The 17860-nt window shown below is 37.4% G+C and overlaps 1 protein-coding gene across 1 annotated transcript; it reads left to right on the top strand.

The window, feature by feature from the left end:
- Positions 1 to 3197: 3197 nt before the first annotated feature.
- Positions 3198 to 16854, top strand: LOC414056 (complement related-short precursor). Its single transcript, XM_030978386.1, has 11 exons — positions 3198 to 3375; positions 5233 to 5436; positions 6021 to 6227; positions 7820 to 8010; positions 8333 to 8450; positions 9374 to 9565; positions 11821 to 12006; positions 12653 to 12895; positions 13990 to 14106; positions 15921 to 16064; positions 16591 to 16854. The coding sequence occupies exons 1-11, from the start codon at positions 3303 to 3305 to the stop codon at positions 16692 to 16694; spliced, it is 1779 nt and encodes a 592-aa protein (XP_030834246.1). The 5' UTR covers positions 3198 to 3302; the 3' UTR covers positions 16695 to 16854.
- The last annotated feature ends 1006 nt before the right edge of the window (positions 16855 to 17860 follow it).

Raw genomic sequence — 17860 nt, 5'->3', positions numbered from 1 at the left:
AAGTACAAAATAACAAAAAAATCACACCAAAATGTGGTGCACAATTTTTACTTATTGTATTCAGTGCGTCTGACTTATAAAAAATGTTAATTTCATGTTAGAAATTGGCATTTGGCCATCATTTAACATTTGCAAGTTAACGTGTCTATAGAGGGCGCCAATCTGAATTATGCAAATTTACATGCCATTTTTTATCATACAACATCGTCAATTTTTATTTAGTGGTGATCCTAGAAAAAAATCAAGATATTTGACTGACATTTAATGTAGCAAAATACTGTAAACAATTTTTTTATCATTAATTTTGGTAAAAAAGGGTATTTTGGCGGCCATTTTGTGTGACGTCACATATCTCAAATTGCTCAAGGCTGACAGAGTGTCAGCAATCGGATTCTTCAAATTGATGGTCTAAGGAACTATAATAAAAAATAAAAAAAACTATAGACCCTAAAACAAGGTATATCGTGATGGCTGCCGGACAGGGATATCACATGTTCCTTTCATTTACATTGTTTTACGGTAATGCAAGCATAATTGTTTTATTAAACTTCTTGAATTGCATATACTCTGCGTCATTTTGTGTGTTAGATACAGTAGTTTGTTATTTAAGCAAGGAAAGCTTGGACAATGAAACGAACCTACTGAAAAATGATACCAATGGTATTCTAATAGGGAACGATTAGTTAGAACCAAGTACTATTTGGTGTGTAGGTTAAATATTCCAGCGTTGTAAAACATTATTACATTATTACTTTATTAATAATACATTTGGGTTTATTAAGCGCCTGATACGGAATACCTTCTCTAAACACTGTTACAGAATTATTACTCTAGTCATCGAATCCATTCACGCACACAATGTGCACCATCTCCACCCTCCGGGAAGTTTTCTACCATATGGTCAACCTGCGGGCATCATCGTCATCTGCCAGGTCCCCATTCTCTCCTGGGCAAGGGGTTGCAATTTTTACAAAACCCTGTCAAAGGAACATTTTATCTAATGACGTGTCGGGGATCGAACCCACGACCTGTGCATTTCTAGTCAGGTGACTCGACTTTGACACCTCTACGTTTGCCCAGGGAAAATTATACAGTGTGAGTCAAAAAAAGGTTTACACCTAGAAAATTGCTGAATTTTAAAAAACCATCTATGAATAGTAAATTATTATACATCTTATGAAAGAGTGTGTTATCCCGAATCATTTAGTATCATTTTGTGTGGTATGTTTTAACGCTTAGATGAACATGAGGCATTGTTTGTGAGACTGCAAAAATCGGCCAAAGTTGCTTATGTGATGTTTGAATGAAACAATAGGGATTTGGGTATTAATTCGGTCTTTGAAGATCCAAACAATATCCCTAACAAAATTAATCATGCCACACATATAAAATATCGAATATAAAATATCAACGAACTATGTGTGCGCGCGCGCGCGTGTGTGTGTGTGTGTGCGTGCGTGTGTGTATGTGTGTGTGACTTTGTTTCTGCAAAAAGCATATGCAATGCAATTCATTTGATACATTCAATTCATTCTCTCACTCCGTTAATCCCAACATAATACATACTGTAGGCATCACCTTTGCGCAAGTCGATTTTTGCATTCTCGCAAACAATGCCTTCTGTTCTTCCAAGCGTGAACACATACCACTCAAAACTGATACCAAATGATATGTGATAAAACAGTCTTTCATAAGATGTATACTGATTTACTGTTCATGGATGATTTTTTTTAAAATAATTAGCAATTTTCTAGGTTTAAACTTTTTTGACTCACACGGTATAGATGAAATGACAACATGAAGAAAAGAAAAGGAAGAGAGATGGGGAGGAAGAGAGGGAGAGAAGGCGAAAGAGGGAGAGACAGATAGATGGGAGAGAAGATACAGAGAGAAAGAGAGAGAGTGAGATAGAAGAGAGAGAGAGAGCGAGAGGGGAGAGGGAATGGAGGGAAGCTAGGAGCTAGAAGACAATAGAAGATAATGGCTTAAAAGTAAATTTCATGTCGAATGAGGTACTATCTTTCTGTTACATTGCCTCCCCCGCCCTTTCTCTCGCTCCCTCTGTTTTCCTTCATTTTATTATATATCGCAATTGCAAAGACCTTTAAGAAATTTTCTCAAGGGCAATTTCTATATCCTATGCTACTGCCTACAGAAGTCATTTTCGGATGACGGAATATGAAATTGCCATGTTCGCACAAGACTTTTTGCCTCATTTGATTTTGATATGAAATATTATAATATCTCTTTGTTGTGAATTGGCGGGCGGATGCGGATATAGACAAAGTAATAGCTGCTTCTTGCGGGTCAAGGTTAAAATAAAGCTCTTTGGTTGATCTCCAGACTGTACTATGTACCCATTAAAGTTTCGAGATGCAAAAAGTTTTGATCCTTGCCCGTCAAAAAAGACAATATTTGTATAATGGTTCATTGCTAATGTCATCGACACAAAAGGGCAAGTATCGTTTAGGAATGTAGTGAACTATCGGCAAGCAAGGTGGGAAGAGCTTGTTTGTTCTTTCATGACACATTCCGGAAAGTTTATCACAAAAGGTGTTGAGAGGTACAGAACGAAAGAGGAAAGTTTGTAAGGGTAATATAGGAACATCTGTAGTTTGCGGGAACAAACACTTGTCAGTCTTAATTCATAAGAGAGCTAGGGTCTGATCTACACCGAGACCACAGTCCATACTCAGATCATTTTTTTCCTCCCTTCTTTTTATTTGCTCTTTACAATCCTTTCCAAGGATTTTCCAGTCTGTAAACTACTTTCCGATTTGCAAATAATGATAGCCAGGCATTTCCTTGTCATAAAAATCTCAATTGTAATTATTCTGTGTTAAATTATTTTGATTACTTCACCTAAATGTCTCTCTCTTCTTCTATTTCAAGCTTTATCTCGTCTGTCTTTTTTCATTTTCCTGTTCTTTTCCAAGACGCTTTCAGGCTTCACTCAATACACAGTAATGATTGTAATATAGTGTAAAATATAGTGTCTGTGTTTATAGACTACAGCATAGGAAGGAAACAGATAGAGGGACGGTTTACGTGTTTATAGAACTACATTCTTGCAGCCATAGAGACGATGAATGGTTTTAGGTCAATGACTTTTTCTTTTCGCTTCCTGGAAAAATCGGAAAGTGAACCGGAACCTCAGAGAAGATCCATACCAATGGCATCCTGAAATGAACACACATAAATAAACATAAGTCGTTGATAAGCACGATGCCATCATGTAGGTCTTACTAACAAAAGATATAAACTCACATTTTACCTCGAAGCAGTCAAACCAGTTGGCCACGATGGAAGGAAGGCGATTTGAAGACATTGTCCGAAGATTGATATATATTCAACTATTCCTCACTTCAGTTTGCGGTAAGTAGATGTTTTATCTGTTTTATCTGTTTTAAATAAGTACATTTCAGATTGTGTACATGAGATCATCCGACATTGTTATAAAATATTTGCTGAACAAGCTATTAACAAAACAAACTATCCAAGATATCTCATTAATATCAAATCTCATGTGGAGAAGAAAGCACACAGGGCCCCATTTCACAAAACTTGTCATCGGTGACAAATGACAGTTTTTATTATAAGCTACTGAAATCCTTGCTTCTGATTGGTTATCAGCAGATTTGTCACTGATTCTTGTCATTTGTCATTGAATAAAGTCTTCGTGAAACGGTTCCCAAAAGAAGATGATGATGATGACGGCTCGCGCCTTTGAATGTGCTTTGAAACAGATATATGGCGCCATACAAATGCTGTTCATCATCATCATCATAATCCGCCTCTACTAGACCATGGGGCTTTCTCTACGATGTTTGTTCTAATTATTGTTGCTTATAATATAAACGCCTTTTTGTTTGCTGCTAGGAACCTCGTCTATATCTTTTGGCCCTACTGATTTAGGCCACGTATTTGCACACTTAATTGGCATTCATGTAGTGTTTTACGGCATTTATGTAACCTAAGACAGCATGAATCGTTAATGGTTTAATTGTTTGCAATTCCTAGTTACCGTGGTTACTAATATATTATAGTATTTAAGTTTAGAAACGCATTTTGAAATGCATTATCCCTCAAATCAACACAACTTTAACATATAAATGTACATAGAGAAAAGCAGATTAATCACACATTTCATATGTAGAATGTTCTTGATATTCTTGAGTACGGAGATTTTGTGTGCGTGTGTGTGTTTGTGTGTGCGCACGTGTGTGTGTGTGCCTAACAAGTGTATGTGATCCAAAAGTGACCTATTTTCTCAAAAGTATAGGATTAGGTTTAGGGTTGCAGTTCGGTTTCAAGTTAGGTTTAGGGTTATGGACTTATGGTAATGTATAGCGTTGGGTCCAGAGATGAATTCAAGAATTAAGACAGCTTAGGAATCTACCGCAGAGCAAATGTTTTACTTTTTTATTTATTTATTTACTAATCTATAACTTGTCGAATGGAGCACCCTCATCATCAACAGTGCTTTTGTCACATGGGTCCACTAGAGCATGTATGTTGCAACTGATCCAAAGCGTCAGGAAATAGGTTAAATTAGACCTTCCTTTTTTGTACACTGTTATTGGTCATGACCAAACCATTAGATATTAAAAAGGAAAATAATTGTTGCATAAACAGAGCCTGACCCGGATACCGGAACCGCCTAGTACTCTGTTGAAACTATTAATTGTTTTATAAGAAACTTGTATAAAGAACGTCGCATAGAAAATAATGATAACGTTAGAGTGATGTAAACACTAGAATAAAAACATTAACAAACACAAAATTATTTAAAGAGTGAATTGACAACTGGCCAATCGGTGCGCGCTCATAAAAAGCCCCGTCCATTTATACACTTTTTCGTACTTAATTCGTCATCGAGTTTGTTTCGAAACGATGCTCAAACGTACGTTAAACCCGTTTCGATGTCCGACGTTTCCTTAGACGACGTTCAGACTTGAAGAAAAGTAATTGTTGTTCGTAAAGCTTACGATTCTTGTAGGCCTTTATAGACACGGTGAAATCTGGTTGTCTAAAACTGGGGAGGGAGAGGGGTAATCTTTGTTATATCTCTTACCACAGCATGACTTTACTAACTATACTATGTGACATAAAATTAATGTATGAACACGCCATGACATCAAAACTGGTAATCCGAACTTCCTCAACATGCACGGTCCTATATCTTCTCTGAAGGAATTAAGTTTGTGTATTCATGTTGTGTATCCCTTCTAGTTGGTTCATCGCCATGCATGCCTGAAAGCGATCAGTTCGGGCGCTACACGGTCATAGGCGGTGGCGGTAACCTCTGGTCGGTGGGTGTTCCGAGTGGATCTAGGGTTCAAGCCTCAGTAAGATGCGATGCGGGTGCTATGGCACAACAATCTGTGACGTCACAATGCTCTAATGGAACATGGATCCCTCCCTGGCCTCGATGTGGTAAACAATATATATTTTTTTTTCACTTTAACATTCCATGACTGATATCGAATTTTTAGTAGACGGAATGTGGAGGGGGAGGGGGGGGGGGCAGGGTAGGGCGAGGCTTAATCAGGTTTAATAGGGTCTTTAGAGTGAATTCAATTAATGTTTTTATCTAAATCTAATTGATTTATGAAAAGGATATCTTACAAAGTTACCTTATCTATTATTTCCAGGCCCGTAGCCACTGTTGGGGGGGGGGGGGCATCGGGGGTGGGGTGGCACGTAACCCCCCCCCCCCACCATTTTTTTCCCTCCAAGATCGGTTAAACTTTTGTAGACCCCTTCCCAGGACGTCGATCAATCACATGTTTGTGCCCCCCCCCCCCCCCCAAACATCAAACTCTGGCTACGGCCCTAATTATGTCTAACTCTCAGCTCTAAGGATATGAACTTTGAAACAGTTTCACCCAACACGATGATAAAAAATATTGCAAGCAATAACATTTATTTGCATTCCTCAAACTTCTAATAATAGCAAAATGTTTATGGCCCTTCGACTAACTTCAATATTGTTTGTATTTTGTGGCGTTTTGCTCCAGAAAAACCTTGTTCGGTACTAAGGAACATAGGAGAGGCTCGCCAGTTTGTGAATGATAAAAGAATGACTAGCTACTATAACCGTCCCACCTTGCCCGATGGCACCCAGATAGTTGCTAGATGTAGAGATCCTGGAAAGCATAGACTGATTGGCGATCAAAAACGAACTTGTCAAGGAGGACAGTGGACCGGAGTAGAACCAGAATGCCGTGAGTATGAAAGCGCTTCAACCGAAGATTTTGAGCAAATAAGGAAAGGCTAGAAGGATGGAACAAAGATCGCCTCTTTGTTTTGGGGGTTTTAGCAAGGCGTAATATTCCACAAACCACGTTCGTTCCTCTTTCTTAAGGCCTGACCGTAATCAATATTTTATTAAACATATGTTTTTCTTCTATGAAGACCTTGCAGTAAAATACTTCAAGCCTTCACAGAAAATAAAAAGGGTCTCATCTATATGGTTTTACCCATCATGCATTATTCCAGCTTCCGGTTCGTCTACGAAAGAAAGAAAAGAAAGAAAATGCAATAAATTATCAATAAAGCATTGCATTTTACCCCGGTCCCCAACATAACAAAAATCCTCTGTACGGCCATACATTATGGCTCAATTAAGGCATGGGCACACAGAAGATTTGTTTCTGTTGGGGACCGGCGGGAAATTCAATGAATTATGGATAACTTATTTTAATGGCCTCGTAACTGTGAGGCCCCAGGATCAAAACCGTGTCGATGTGCTATATTAGTGCCCTTTTGTGGGGCATTAATCCTCATTACTGTCATTTATGACTTAAGGGCGTAGGTCCCCTAGTTGATAAGCATAGTAGCATACAGATGCTTTAGCAGTCACGCAAAACAAACACTGGCAAATTAGTATTCAATAAAATCTGAGAATGTATACTATTATCTAGATCTATTAGGAATAAATCATTGTCAAAATAATTCCATAAATTGGGGTAAAAAAAAAAATTCCAACTTTATGAGCAACAGTGTACGTCATAAGAAATAGTAGACAGCAGTTGATAAGCCCTAGTTGATAAGCATAGTAGCATACAGATGCTTTAGCAGTCACGCAAAACAAACACTGGCAAATTAGTATTCAATAAAATCTGAGAATGTATACTATTATCTAGATCTATTAGGAATAAATCATTGTCAAAATAATTCCATAAATTGGGGTAAAAAAAAAATTCCAACTTTATGAGCAACAGTGTACGTCATAAGAAATAGTAGACAGCAAACTTGATTAAAAGAGTTGTGGTTGATCCAAAACAATTGCAAATAAACAGAGCACAGGGCCCCGTATTACAAAGAGTTGATATCAATCGCAGCTTATTTGCACCCATTTATCAATGTTAGTGTTACTGTTGTTGTTGTGTTTGTTCTTATTATATTTTATATATATTGCATTTTGTATAATTGTATTTTGAATCTTATAATGCTGTAAGTTTTGTATTGGATGTGAAATAAACTGAACTTGAACTTGATACCAATCGCAACTATGTACATAATAAATAGGAGACTGCAAACTTGCGATTGATTTGGATCAATCGCAACTCTTTGTAAGACGGGCCCAAGTCTAACAATCGAAGTTAGTGTGATGTCTAAGTTTTCCTTTAAATGTGATTTAAGGTCTAGGGCCGGATCTAACAAGGGGGTCTAATTGAATATCTACGGACCATTTTGATTACTGTTTCCTTTATAGCTGCGGGCCAATACTCGGCTCTGTTGCAAATGAATAAATAAGAATTAATCAATACATTTATCGATTAACAATCTTTGATTCGATGTTGTTTCTTCATAGAACTTGTTCAAGCACAAGTCTTATTCTACCAAGAAGACAATAAATGGCGTGATGTAGCAAGTAATGGGACAGTCGTGGTGTACGTGCAACTTGGAAAACCCAGGCGTCTTGATGTAGTCTGCAGAGACATAAGTGTATGGTTTGGACCTCCTCGACTGACAACTCCTCTTGTGAATGACGGAGACTTATATGTAAATTTAATTCCTATAAAAGTGCTTTCAGGGTTAGCAACATGGTTAATATTAGGCATGGAGACCAGACAACGAAATACCACCACAAGTGACTTCAGGAAAGTATACGAAGGCTACAGACCATTATTCCGACAACATTATGTACTAGACCTACATTTTCGGTCTCTAGAGCTGTCGATCTTTTGGATGTCCCAAAGTTTAAACAAAGAGGGATTACAAAGAAAAGGCAAATACATTTTACCCAATTATTGTGGTGACTGACATGATAGGATGTTCTTTTGAAAAATGTCAGTTGGTCATATTTCTCTCTATTATCTTTCAGCATTGGCACAGGCGAAACTCTCATGGTAAACGGTTGGATCCTGTCTCTACTGATTTCTCTGGCATATATACATGCGATGGGTCGTCATCATCTCACAGCGTACATGTGCTCTTTAAAGGTATGCTTACCTTACACAAATATCCCACGCGATCTTTATTTGATTCTATTCAACCTTAATTATATTCCACTCTGAATTATAACAAATATTATACAGAAACTGAAAGAAGTAACTGAATTTTAAGCACCGATGTTTTAGTCAATTAATACATAATAACATGCAATAACGATAATAATAACATTCAATAATTAGAGCAAGTAAAACAAAACAAAAATATATATTTAAATACATTATCTGAGGGTTTTAAAAACAAAATACAAAATGAAATATATGCATGTGTGCGCGCTGTCGCACACACACGCACACATACCCACACAAAATGAAAACTACAGCAGAAATGCTGGTGACGCACATGTACATGCACATGGGGCAGATGTGTATCTCACGTTTTGAGACAATGTCATTAACATGAAGAGGAATAGAGCCTCGAATGAAATGAAGACTGTTTCCATGGTGGAATGTTATCATAGTTATATCTTGTTCATAAAAGTTAATGAATGCAGTATTGATAATAATATCTGAAATTATCAATAATAAAACAAAATTTAATTACATCACCTTATTGGAGCCTTTAATTTAAAGGCTGAAACGATCCTCAAGAGACGTCTATTCAGTTAAATTAAGTCCATCACTTCACCGTATTGCTGTATTCTTTTTTTAAATGTATTAATTTTCATGTTGACAAAGCCGAGTGAGCTATTTGGCCATTCACTTTTATATTCTTGATTTTATAATTACGGCCTTTTCAATTTTGTTGTATTTTGTTATGATTTAGAAGAAAAAAACACACTACACCGTGTTAAATGTTAACAAATTGAAATATTTCAATACATTAACTAAGAGTTTTAAAATAAGATACAGAATAAAATCTATCATATAGTTAAAATTGAGTAAATGATTTTGTTCTCTTGACCGTGATATAGCTGCTGAATGCGACGTCCCTGCGGCTCCAGAGCACGGGAGGTTACTAGATGGTTCCAGACAGCAGCCTCGAGATATCTTTCCATCTGGAACTTCGGTTTCATTCGAATGTGAAGATGACTACAGCTTGGTGGGATCCAGGAGAATCACATGTCATAAGGGTGAATGGTCGAATGATCCTCCCGTATGTAAAGGTATGTTCGAGTACCTTATGTCTGCGCACCTAACATTACATTTGAAAGTGAAAATAATGAGATAAAAAAATCGAATAAGAACCATTATATATCATTTTCACAAGAAAAGGCAGCGGTGTCATTTGACATTGCATAATCAAAGGTTCTCATTCATGTCTGCGCACTCGATCATCCACTTTATGTGCAGTTAAGCATTTTTTACGAGAAAGATAATATTTCGAGGCTTTTCTCATAAATGTTTAATAGTTTTTTTTTCACAAATATGTTTCGCTGAACTATATACGAAGATGTTGCGTTTTTGTCCGTGTTTTCCGTGTTTACAATAATCACGATATGATTTTCCGATCAAACAACTAATTAACTTTCTGTTCATCCTTAGAGTGCCAGCCTTTTTAGCAATTCAGAAATATCTCATCAATATTATTCCCAAATAGTTTTTGGTCCGGGTACTTCCCCGAATAGCACGCAGTTATCATTAACATGGTCCATTTTTCCTTTTGAAATATATGAGCTGTACTCGAATTCGTCGTATAAAAGTACCCGTTATTATGAATGCTGTTATACGCCGAACCTAGAAATTGAACGTCATTGTGTTTTTTTGGTAACAACATAGATATTAAGAACGTAACATCCCTAGAAATTATACGAGTTTGAATTTTGTTTGGATGAACCACTGCCAATACCCAACAATAAACGTAACCTAAAAACCTAACACAATATATACCGCCTTACTAAGGGTGCGTTTAATCGACACTTTTTCACCCTAGAATCACGGTTTCTAAAGACGTTTAGTTTAAAACGCAATGCGTTCAAGCGATGTTTTCGTCGGTCGTAAAAATAAACGTGTTTGAAAACACAAACATGAAACGCTGAAAAAGATGCGTTTTGTATCATGATTCAAAAGAAATCACGGTCGCTAAAATTCGATTGAACGGACGGAGTTCTCAATCATGATTGCATGACGAAGCCTCTTCCGGTTTGGGAAAAACCGCGCGCCCGCTTTGCATGCAATTTGCGTTCACTATACCATCGTGGCCTGTTCCGTTATGTTATTCCTTGTATTTCCTTCTATCATTTTCTCTTTCTGTCTTTCCTTATGTTATTCTTTGTTTCTTCCTTCTATTCTTATGTTATTCTTTGTTTTTTTTCCTTCTATCACCTTTTCTTATGTTATTCTTTGTTTTTATCATTCTATCATTTGCTCTTTCTGTCTTTCCTTATGTTATTCTTTGTTTCTTCCTTCTATACTTATGTTATTCTTTGTTTTTTCCTTCTATCACCTTTTCTTATGTAATTCTTTGTTTTAAGCATTCTATCAATTTCTCTTTCTGTCTTTCCTTATGTTATTCTTTGTTTCTTCCTTCTATCATCTTCTCTTATGTTATTCTTTGTTTTTATAATTCTATCACTTTCTCTTATGTTATTCTTTGTTTTAATCATTCTGTTACTTTCTCTTTCTATCTTTCCTTATGTTATTCTTTGATTCTTCCTTCTTTCACCTTCTCTTATGTTATTCTTTGTTTTAATCATTCTATCACTTTCTCTTTCTGTTCTTCCTTATGTCATTCTTTGTGGTTTGGCTCGCAATGAGCTAGAATCAGCGTTGATGAAAAATCGCTTGAACGCAAACCGCAGTGACCTTGCTTTTTGTAACGGCGTTTTGAATTGTGATTCATGTTTGTGATTCTAGCTTCGAAAATTCGATTGAACGCACCCTAACATATCCACATTTAATGCATTGAAAATTGTTCTTGACGACCTGAAAGCTTGCCCGAGGCTTGTCCGACATAGCAATAAGTAATTGATATACAGATTGGATTACGAGTATTGCATTTCATTCAGTAATGACAGGTTAATGTAATAACTCGTCACTAATAATAATAATAATAATAATAATAATAATAATAATAATAAAAACGTTACTTATAAAGCGCTTACCACCGAAGTCTCTAAGCGCTACTAGGTCCCTATAGGAAAGAAACTTCAATACGAGGTGCGATAGCCCAGTTGGTAGAGCAGCGGTCTTGTTATCCGGCGACCCGGATCCGAAACCAAAGCGATGTGCTAGTGCATTTTAATCCTCATTACAAGATCTTTCGGAGAGGGCCTAAAGCCGTCGGTCCTCTGGTTGCTTACTAACAAGCATTTATGCTTTCTTAGCAGTCAGGTAAAATAACCACCACTACACATTTGAATATGTTAGTAAATCGGTCTATTCGAATCTAGCGTTTACATCTTCTATTGATACTTGATAGCGAGCAGATGTCCGGAGCTAACCATACCAGACAATGCAATCATGGAGGGTGTCTATGGCTACGGGAGGGAAATTCAAGATGAGAGGATCTTCTACTGTAGAACGGGTTATGTTCTACGGGGTGATACAAACAACCTGCGATGCTTGGAGACTGGGGTCTGGTCGGATCCCTTACCCACCTGTGAAGGTATGTCACATGACCCTTTTTAACCAATTGCCTACTGGGGTATCCTTTTCCATAACAATTCTCCAATCCTTCCTTGATCGTTGTAGATTATCACCTCAGTCTATTAGCCAGTTTCCTTCTCTTCTTCATGTCCAAAATTAGAGAGATATTTAACTTTTGAAATCGCAATTAATAGGTTTTTTTCCTGATAGACCCTGGCTGTTTTGGAATTATAAACACTGGCATAGCCTATATATAGCGGCTGGCCTTAATACATTGGAGGCTAAGAAACGTAAACTATTTATAATTGTGTTTGTTACATGAACAGGCTGGGATTCATGGTAATCATTGTCTGTAAAATGCAATCCGTTACGTAAATCATACTAGTTATTGGAATATCTAAAATTTAATATTAGATGTGAACTTCAAGTTTCAAGTTTTCAAGTTTATTTTGTTTCACATTTCACAAATAGAATTCACATAATTGACAAAATTAGAACATAATATGAAATATACTAAAAAGTATTATATAATCAATTCTTTGTAAAGACGTCGAAATTAATTTTATTGAGTAGAAGGTTATACGGGGTAAAATGTGAGGAACCTATTAAAAAGCTCAGCTTGTAGGTTAAAACTTCGTCTTAATTGTGTGCATATTCCTGACTAGCTGTTGTTCATCAAGTGTCACCGTGTGCGAGCGTGCGCTGTGAATCATGGCAGCGATGTGAAGCCACGGGACCAAACACTACAATCTGTGGCTGTATCAATCCAGCATCATGCCTGACATCAGGGCCGACTGTCTGCGGAACAAACGGAGACTATTACAGAAGTGAATGCCATCTCAAGGCCCATGCCTGCTTACATGACCTCCAGCTAGATATCGCAGAGACCCACCATGGATGCATTTATGGTATGGATATTGGTTTTCTTTGAATGAAACGTTTATGTACGCGGTAAAAATATGAAAGAAGTATTCAACTGATCCTTATTAAATAAACACTGACAAGGAAAACAACAAAATACATGAAATTATCAAATGGTTATTATATTATCATGTTTGTCAAATACTGAGGAAAATGTTGTGATAAGGCTCTTGGGAAAATGAAAGAAGTGATGGGGCGAAAGAGAGCAGGAGCTGTTATGATGGACAGAGGAAAGAGCAGAGAAATATTCCGAAGAGAAGGATGAGAAGAAATATTGAGTATTGAAAGTATAGAAGAAAAAAGGTTAATGGAGATTAGGAAGGAAATGAAAAAGTGAAAAGGAGACAAAGAGCGAGAGAAGAGACCAGAGAAGTATAAGAGAAATAAACTCTAAGGGGAAAGAATACGAATATTAGTTCATAATTTCAACTGGAATCTCTCAGTGCATGGTACTTTTGATTGCTATATCCAGAATCTCATCTTCAGCTTGGGAGATGAAGCCTCTCTTCACAATTAAAAAAAAATCTTCAGGCCGCCATACTTTATTATTAATGAATTTAAGCGATGTACATGTAGCAACAACAAAAATCAGGACCCCCTCGATCCCCCCCCCCCCCCCAAAAAAAAATGTTCAAGGAACTTGCCTGATGTCAATATCTACATTATTTTAGTACGGAAATAAAAACCTCTATTAATTAATCAGTAAAACTATAGATTTTCATCAGGGGTACTAACGGAGGTCTTTACACTTTTCAACAAATGTTAGCCATGTCGTGCCGGAGTGGCAATTTATATGATTTGCTTTCCAAGCAAAGATTGGGAGTTTGGTTTGAGGTATCTATTTCAATATTTTGACATTTGATTTAAAAGTATTGTTCTGCATTCTACTTATTCATTTAAGCCGGACCCTGTACATATAATCACGTGGAACAAATTAAAAGGTAGACCTCTGACTTACTTCCTTTGTAATGCCTGATTTTGGACAGAAACTTTAAAACCCCAGCGTCTGGTTTCAATTTTAGTTAAAATGTAGGCCTTTATATTGAGTATGTAATAACTCAGTACTTTCTAATTTCACCAGGGGTTCCTGATGAGGACCAGCCAACGATACGACCCACTCCTGATGACAGTCCGGTAGTCTCCTCATCCTTCTCCTCGTTTGAGGAGACTCTCATTGGAGCTCAGAGCGTTCCTACTGGTAAGCTCAATTATCATTCTTATTAAGTTTATTTTAATTACTTATACCAAGCTTTTTCCATATGACCCAAAGTGCTTAAGTGCATGACAATTACAGAAATACTTGTAAAAGGAAACAATAATCTTACAACTACAAACTGCAAAAGAGATGTGTTTTCAAGGCCTTTCTGAAGGTCTAATTCTAAGTGGTAGATCACTCCAGTATTTTGAAACAGATACAGTAAATGGTCCTATCACCGGCTAATGTGCGAGTAAATGAGTATATGAGACGGAGAAGATCACTGGCTGACCTCAATGCCCTTGTAGGTGCATATGAATTCAAGCAGGTATCTAAATATTGTCGGGCTGGATTATTGAGTATGTTGTAGACAAACAAGAGTAATCTAAATATCATTCTTTGTTCAAAGGAAGCCAGTGTAACGATCTCAAGAGTAGCTAACATGGAAGGTCCCTATAAATCTGAAATATCAATCGGGCTGCCCAATTTTAATCAATGGTGTAGTAAGAGTTGAGGCATTGAGGGGGGCACCGACATTTAGTAGGTGGGGAGGGGCGGTATCATTCGATGGATTCAAATTTAAATTTATTGAAACGGAATTCACAATCTTGGATTATTTCAATGCACAAGTACTTGTACAGAGATGAAATGCGAATTTACGAGGCTATTGAGTATAGCGACTGCAATGGGAACGTAGATAGTATAGGCTAAGTAGCGAAAAGTTTCTTTTCTCCACCCCCTTGCTCTCTCTTTTTTTTTTTGAAAAGTAAAATTGAACCCATTCCTTATTCCTCGTTCCTAGATTTCTTTGAAAACCAACTTTTGTTAAGAGAGTTCGTCCGTTCCATATATTGGAAGGATATCCAACCCAATCAAATCTCGATATTTGTAGAGCGCAAATGCCCAGTTTTATAATCAAATGCGCTGACAAGCCTGAAAATCTGCTGAATTCTAACACCGGTAGTGACCATTTGTACAAAAATAAATACATTTAAAAAATGAAATAAGGTAGGCCTACTTGGTAGTATGATGTACGGTTTAATGCTTGTTACAGCTGAGGGTCCTTATGGAGATATCTTGGTGACATGACATCCAAGTCACAAGCCGGCCATCCCATAGTATGGGGTCAAAAAAACTTCTATTTTCGAACTCCCTCTTAACCCTAAAAAAGTCGGGGGCCATAATGCCACCCCCCCCCCCCTCCTCCCACTGTCGATTTTTTGCCGCTGCATCAAAACCCCTGAAACTTTGGCACTGATATTTTTTCCCTCATTTCTCCCGCACATTTTGATACCAAATTTGGTATGGGGGGGACCTATATGGTTCGGGTGTTAGGTGACAAAATAGCATCACATGTCTATCAAAATATGTAATTCTCACAAATGTGAGTGTGTTATTATATTTCCCAAACAAATATGCATATTGTCATAAAAATATTAATACAAAATAAATAAATAAACATAAAAGAAAATAAGTATTACCATCTTATTCAATATATTGCAATCTATCACAATGCTAATTTTCACATCAATTATTGGACCTTCCTTGGCCAAGATCTTAGGGGGGCCATAATGCCCCCCCCCCCCCTTGCCGGCCGTATTATGACCTCAAATAGCTCGGTCTTTTTAGGGTTAAATCGATCCTCTTCTCGTGGGGACATTCGTCCACAGCACTATCGCCCTAATTGTCACATGAGGACGAGCAATTATTGAGACTTCCATGTATACTGGTATTCAGGAATTTATTATTTGGCATTACCTCAGGAGAACCAAGCATTTACTTTTCTAAATTGTTCTCATTTCTTCTAATTATTTTAGAGCCTCCACACGAAGCACACATGCCGACAGAGTCAGCAGCCGATAGCGATTCTCCTGCTGACTATAACTCTTTCCTCTCCCTGGTCATGGTCGCTCCAGCTGATGATAACAACGAAGACACTAGAAATTCACCACCGCCTCCCACCAGGCACGTAGCCACTGGATCGGTTGCATTTTTTTAGACCCCCTTTTTTTTTTTACCTCGATCGATTACATGTATGTGCCCCCCCCCCCCCCAAACATCAAACTCTGGCTATACGTGCCTGCCTCCCACAACTCGTACTCAATAAGCTAGAAATGTTAATGAAACATATTCACCATCTCCTCCCGCGACTCGTACTCAACCAGCTAGAAATCAATGAAACATATTCACCATCTCCTCCCGCGACTCGTACTCAACCAGCTAGAAATGTTAATGAAACATATTCACCATCTCCACCCGCGACTCGTACTCAACCAGCTAGAAATGTTAATGAAACATATTCACCACCTCCACTCGCGACTCGTACTCAACCAGCTAGAAATGTTAATGAAACATATTCACCATCTCCACCCACGACTCGTACTCAACCAGCTAGAAATGTTAATGAAACATATTCACCATCTCCACCCGCGACTCGTACTCAACCAGCTAGAAATGTTAATGAAACATTTTCACCACCTCCACCCGCGACTCGTACTCAACCAGCTGGAAATGTCAATGAAACAGCTGAGTTAACACCTTTTAACTCAACCTTTTTAGACCCAACATTGGAGGCTTTAATTCCTGAATAAGACTGAGGAAAGAACACAATACTTTACCTAGATATAATTATTGCATTCGTTTTAATCAAGCAAAAAGAAAGGGGAAAATGCGATGGTATTGTTTAGTTACTCAAAATTGTCGTTTTAATTCAATTTAATGATTACTTATTCTATGCACATTTCTTTCTTCTTTTTTTTTTGGGGGGGGGGCAAAATTGTGTACTTAAAAAATGTAATCTTTGATTTACATTGTTTAAAGAAAATGAGTCGTCATTAGTATAAGCTTGGGAGGACGATGCAATTGATAATGACAAATTATTGCTTGTTCCAAATAGACTAGGCTATACTGTATGAAATAATAATAATAATGATGATAACAATAAGAATCTCTGTTTATTAACACATCGACGAAGTCTGTAAGCGCTTCACAAAATTACCCCGGTCATTTTATTCAGGTTCTCCTACCGTAACAACTTGTGCTTATTTTTAACTCCCTGTGGGGAGTTCCAGCCAAGTCCCATTTTTAAAAACGCTAACAATGCTGATCAAACTACACTGACTTTCGTGTCCTATCGGGTACCCACTAGACAAGTGGGTGGAGATGGGTAAAGGTCTTGCCAAAAAGACGTTAATGCCAGGCTGGGATTCGAACCCTCAACCTTTCGATTGGGAGTCAAGTTAAATGAACCACTATACCACGACATCTCTTATCGACTTGCACGCCGCGGCGGGGGTTGAAGGGAACAGAACTCATAGCAAGATGTTGCCTTCCGTGTAGTCAATCAAAACGCAACACGTTTCCATTGAGGAATATGTTGTCATGGTTGAATAAACAAAGGACGACCCGATCGAAACTACACCATTTGCGTATCTTAATTCAGCAATAAATGGCCAGACTTAAAAACGTATATAACACAATTTCCTCCCTTGTTTCAATGATTAACGATTGTTTCACGGTAATGCAAGCATAATTGTTTTATTAAACAAACTTGAAATGCATTCACACTGTGTTATTTTGTGATTAATTTGCTACAGTAATTCGTTATTTCTCCAAGGAAACGAACCTCCAGAGAGGGAACGGTTTGTTAGAACTCAATGTGTTGGTTTAATATTCCAGCATTGAAAAACATTATAACTACATTGATAATAATAATAAATTAGGATTTATTTACTGCCTGATACGGAATGCCTTCTCT

The sequence above is a fragment of the Strongylocentrotus purpuratus genome, unplaced genomic scaffold (assembly GCF_000002235.5).
Source record: "Strongylocentrotus purpuratus isolate Spur 01 unplaced genomic scaffold, Spur_5.0 spur5_scaffold_1, whole genome shotgun sequence".
NCBI classification, from domain to species: Eukaryota; Metazoa; Echinodermata; class Echinoidea; order Camarodonta; family Strongylocentrotidae; genus Strongylocentrotus; species Strongylocentrotus purpuratus.
Note: the sequence above shows the minus strand (reverse complement) of the source record. Positions and strands in the feature narration are given on the sequence as shown.

Excerpts from the sequence above, each read along its gene's own strand:
- LOC414056 (XM_030978386.1), top strand. The coding sequence starts at position 3,303 with ATGGAAGGAAGGCGATTTGAAGACATTGTCCGAAGATTGATATATATT. Across the intron at positions 8,011-8,332 it reads TGAATGACGGAGACTTATAT|CATTGGCACAGGCGAAACTC; the intron begins GTAAATTTAATT and ends ATTATCTTTCAG. Across the intron at positions 9,566-11,820 it reads TGATCCTCCCGTATGTAAAG|CGAGCAGATGTCCGGAGCTA; the intron begins GTATGTTCGAGT and ends GATACTTGATAG.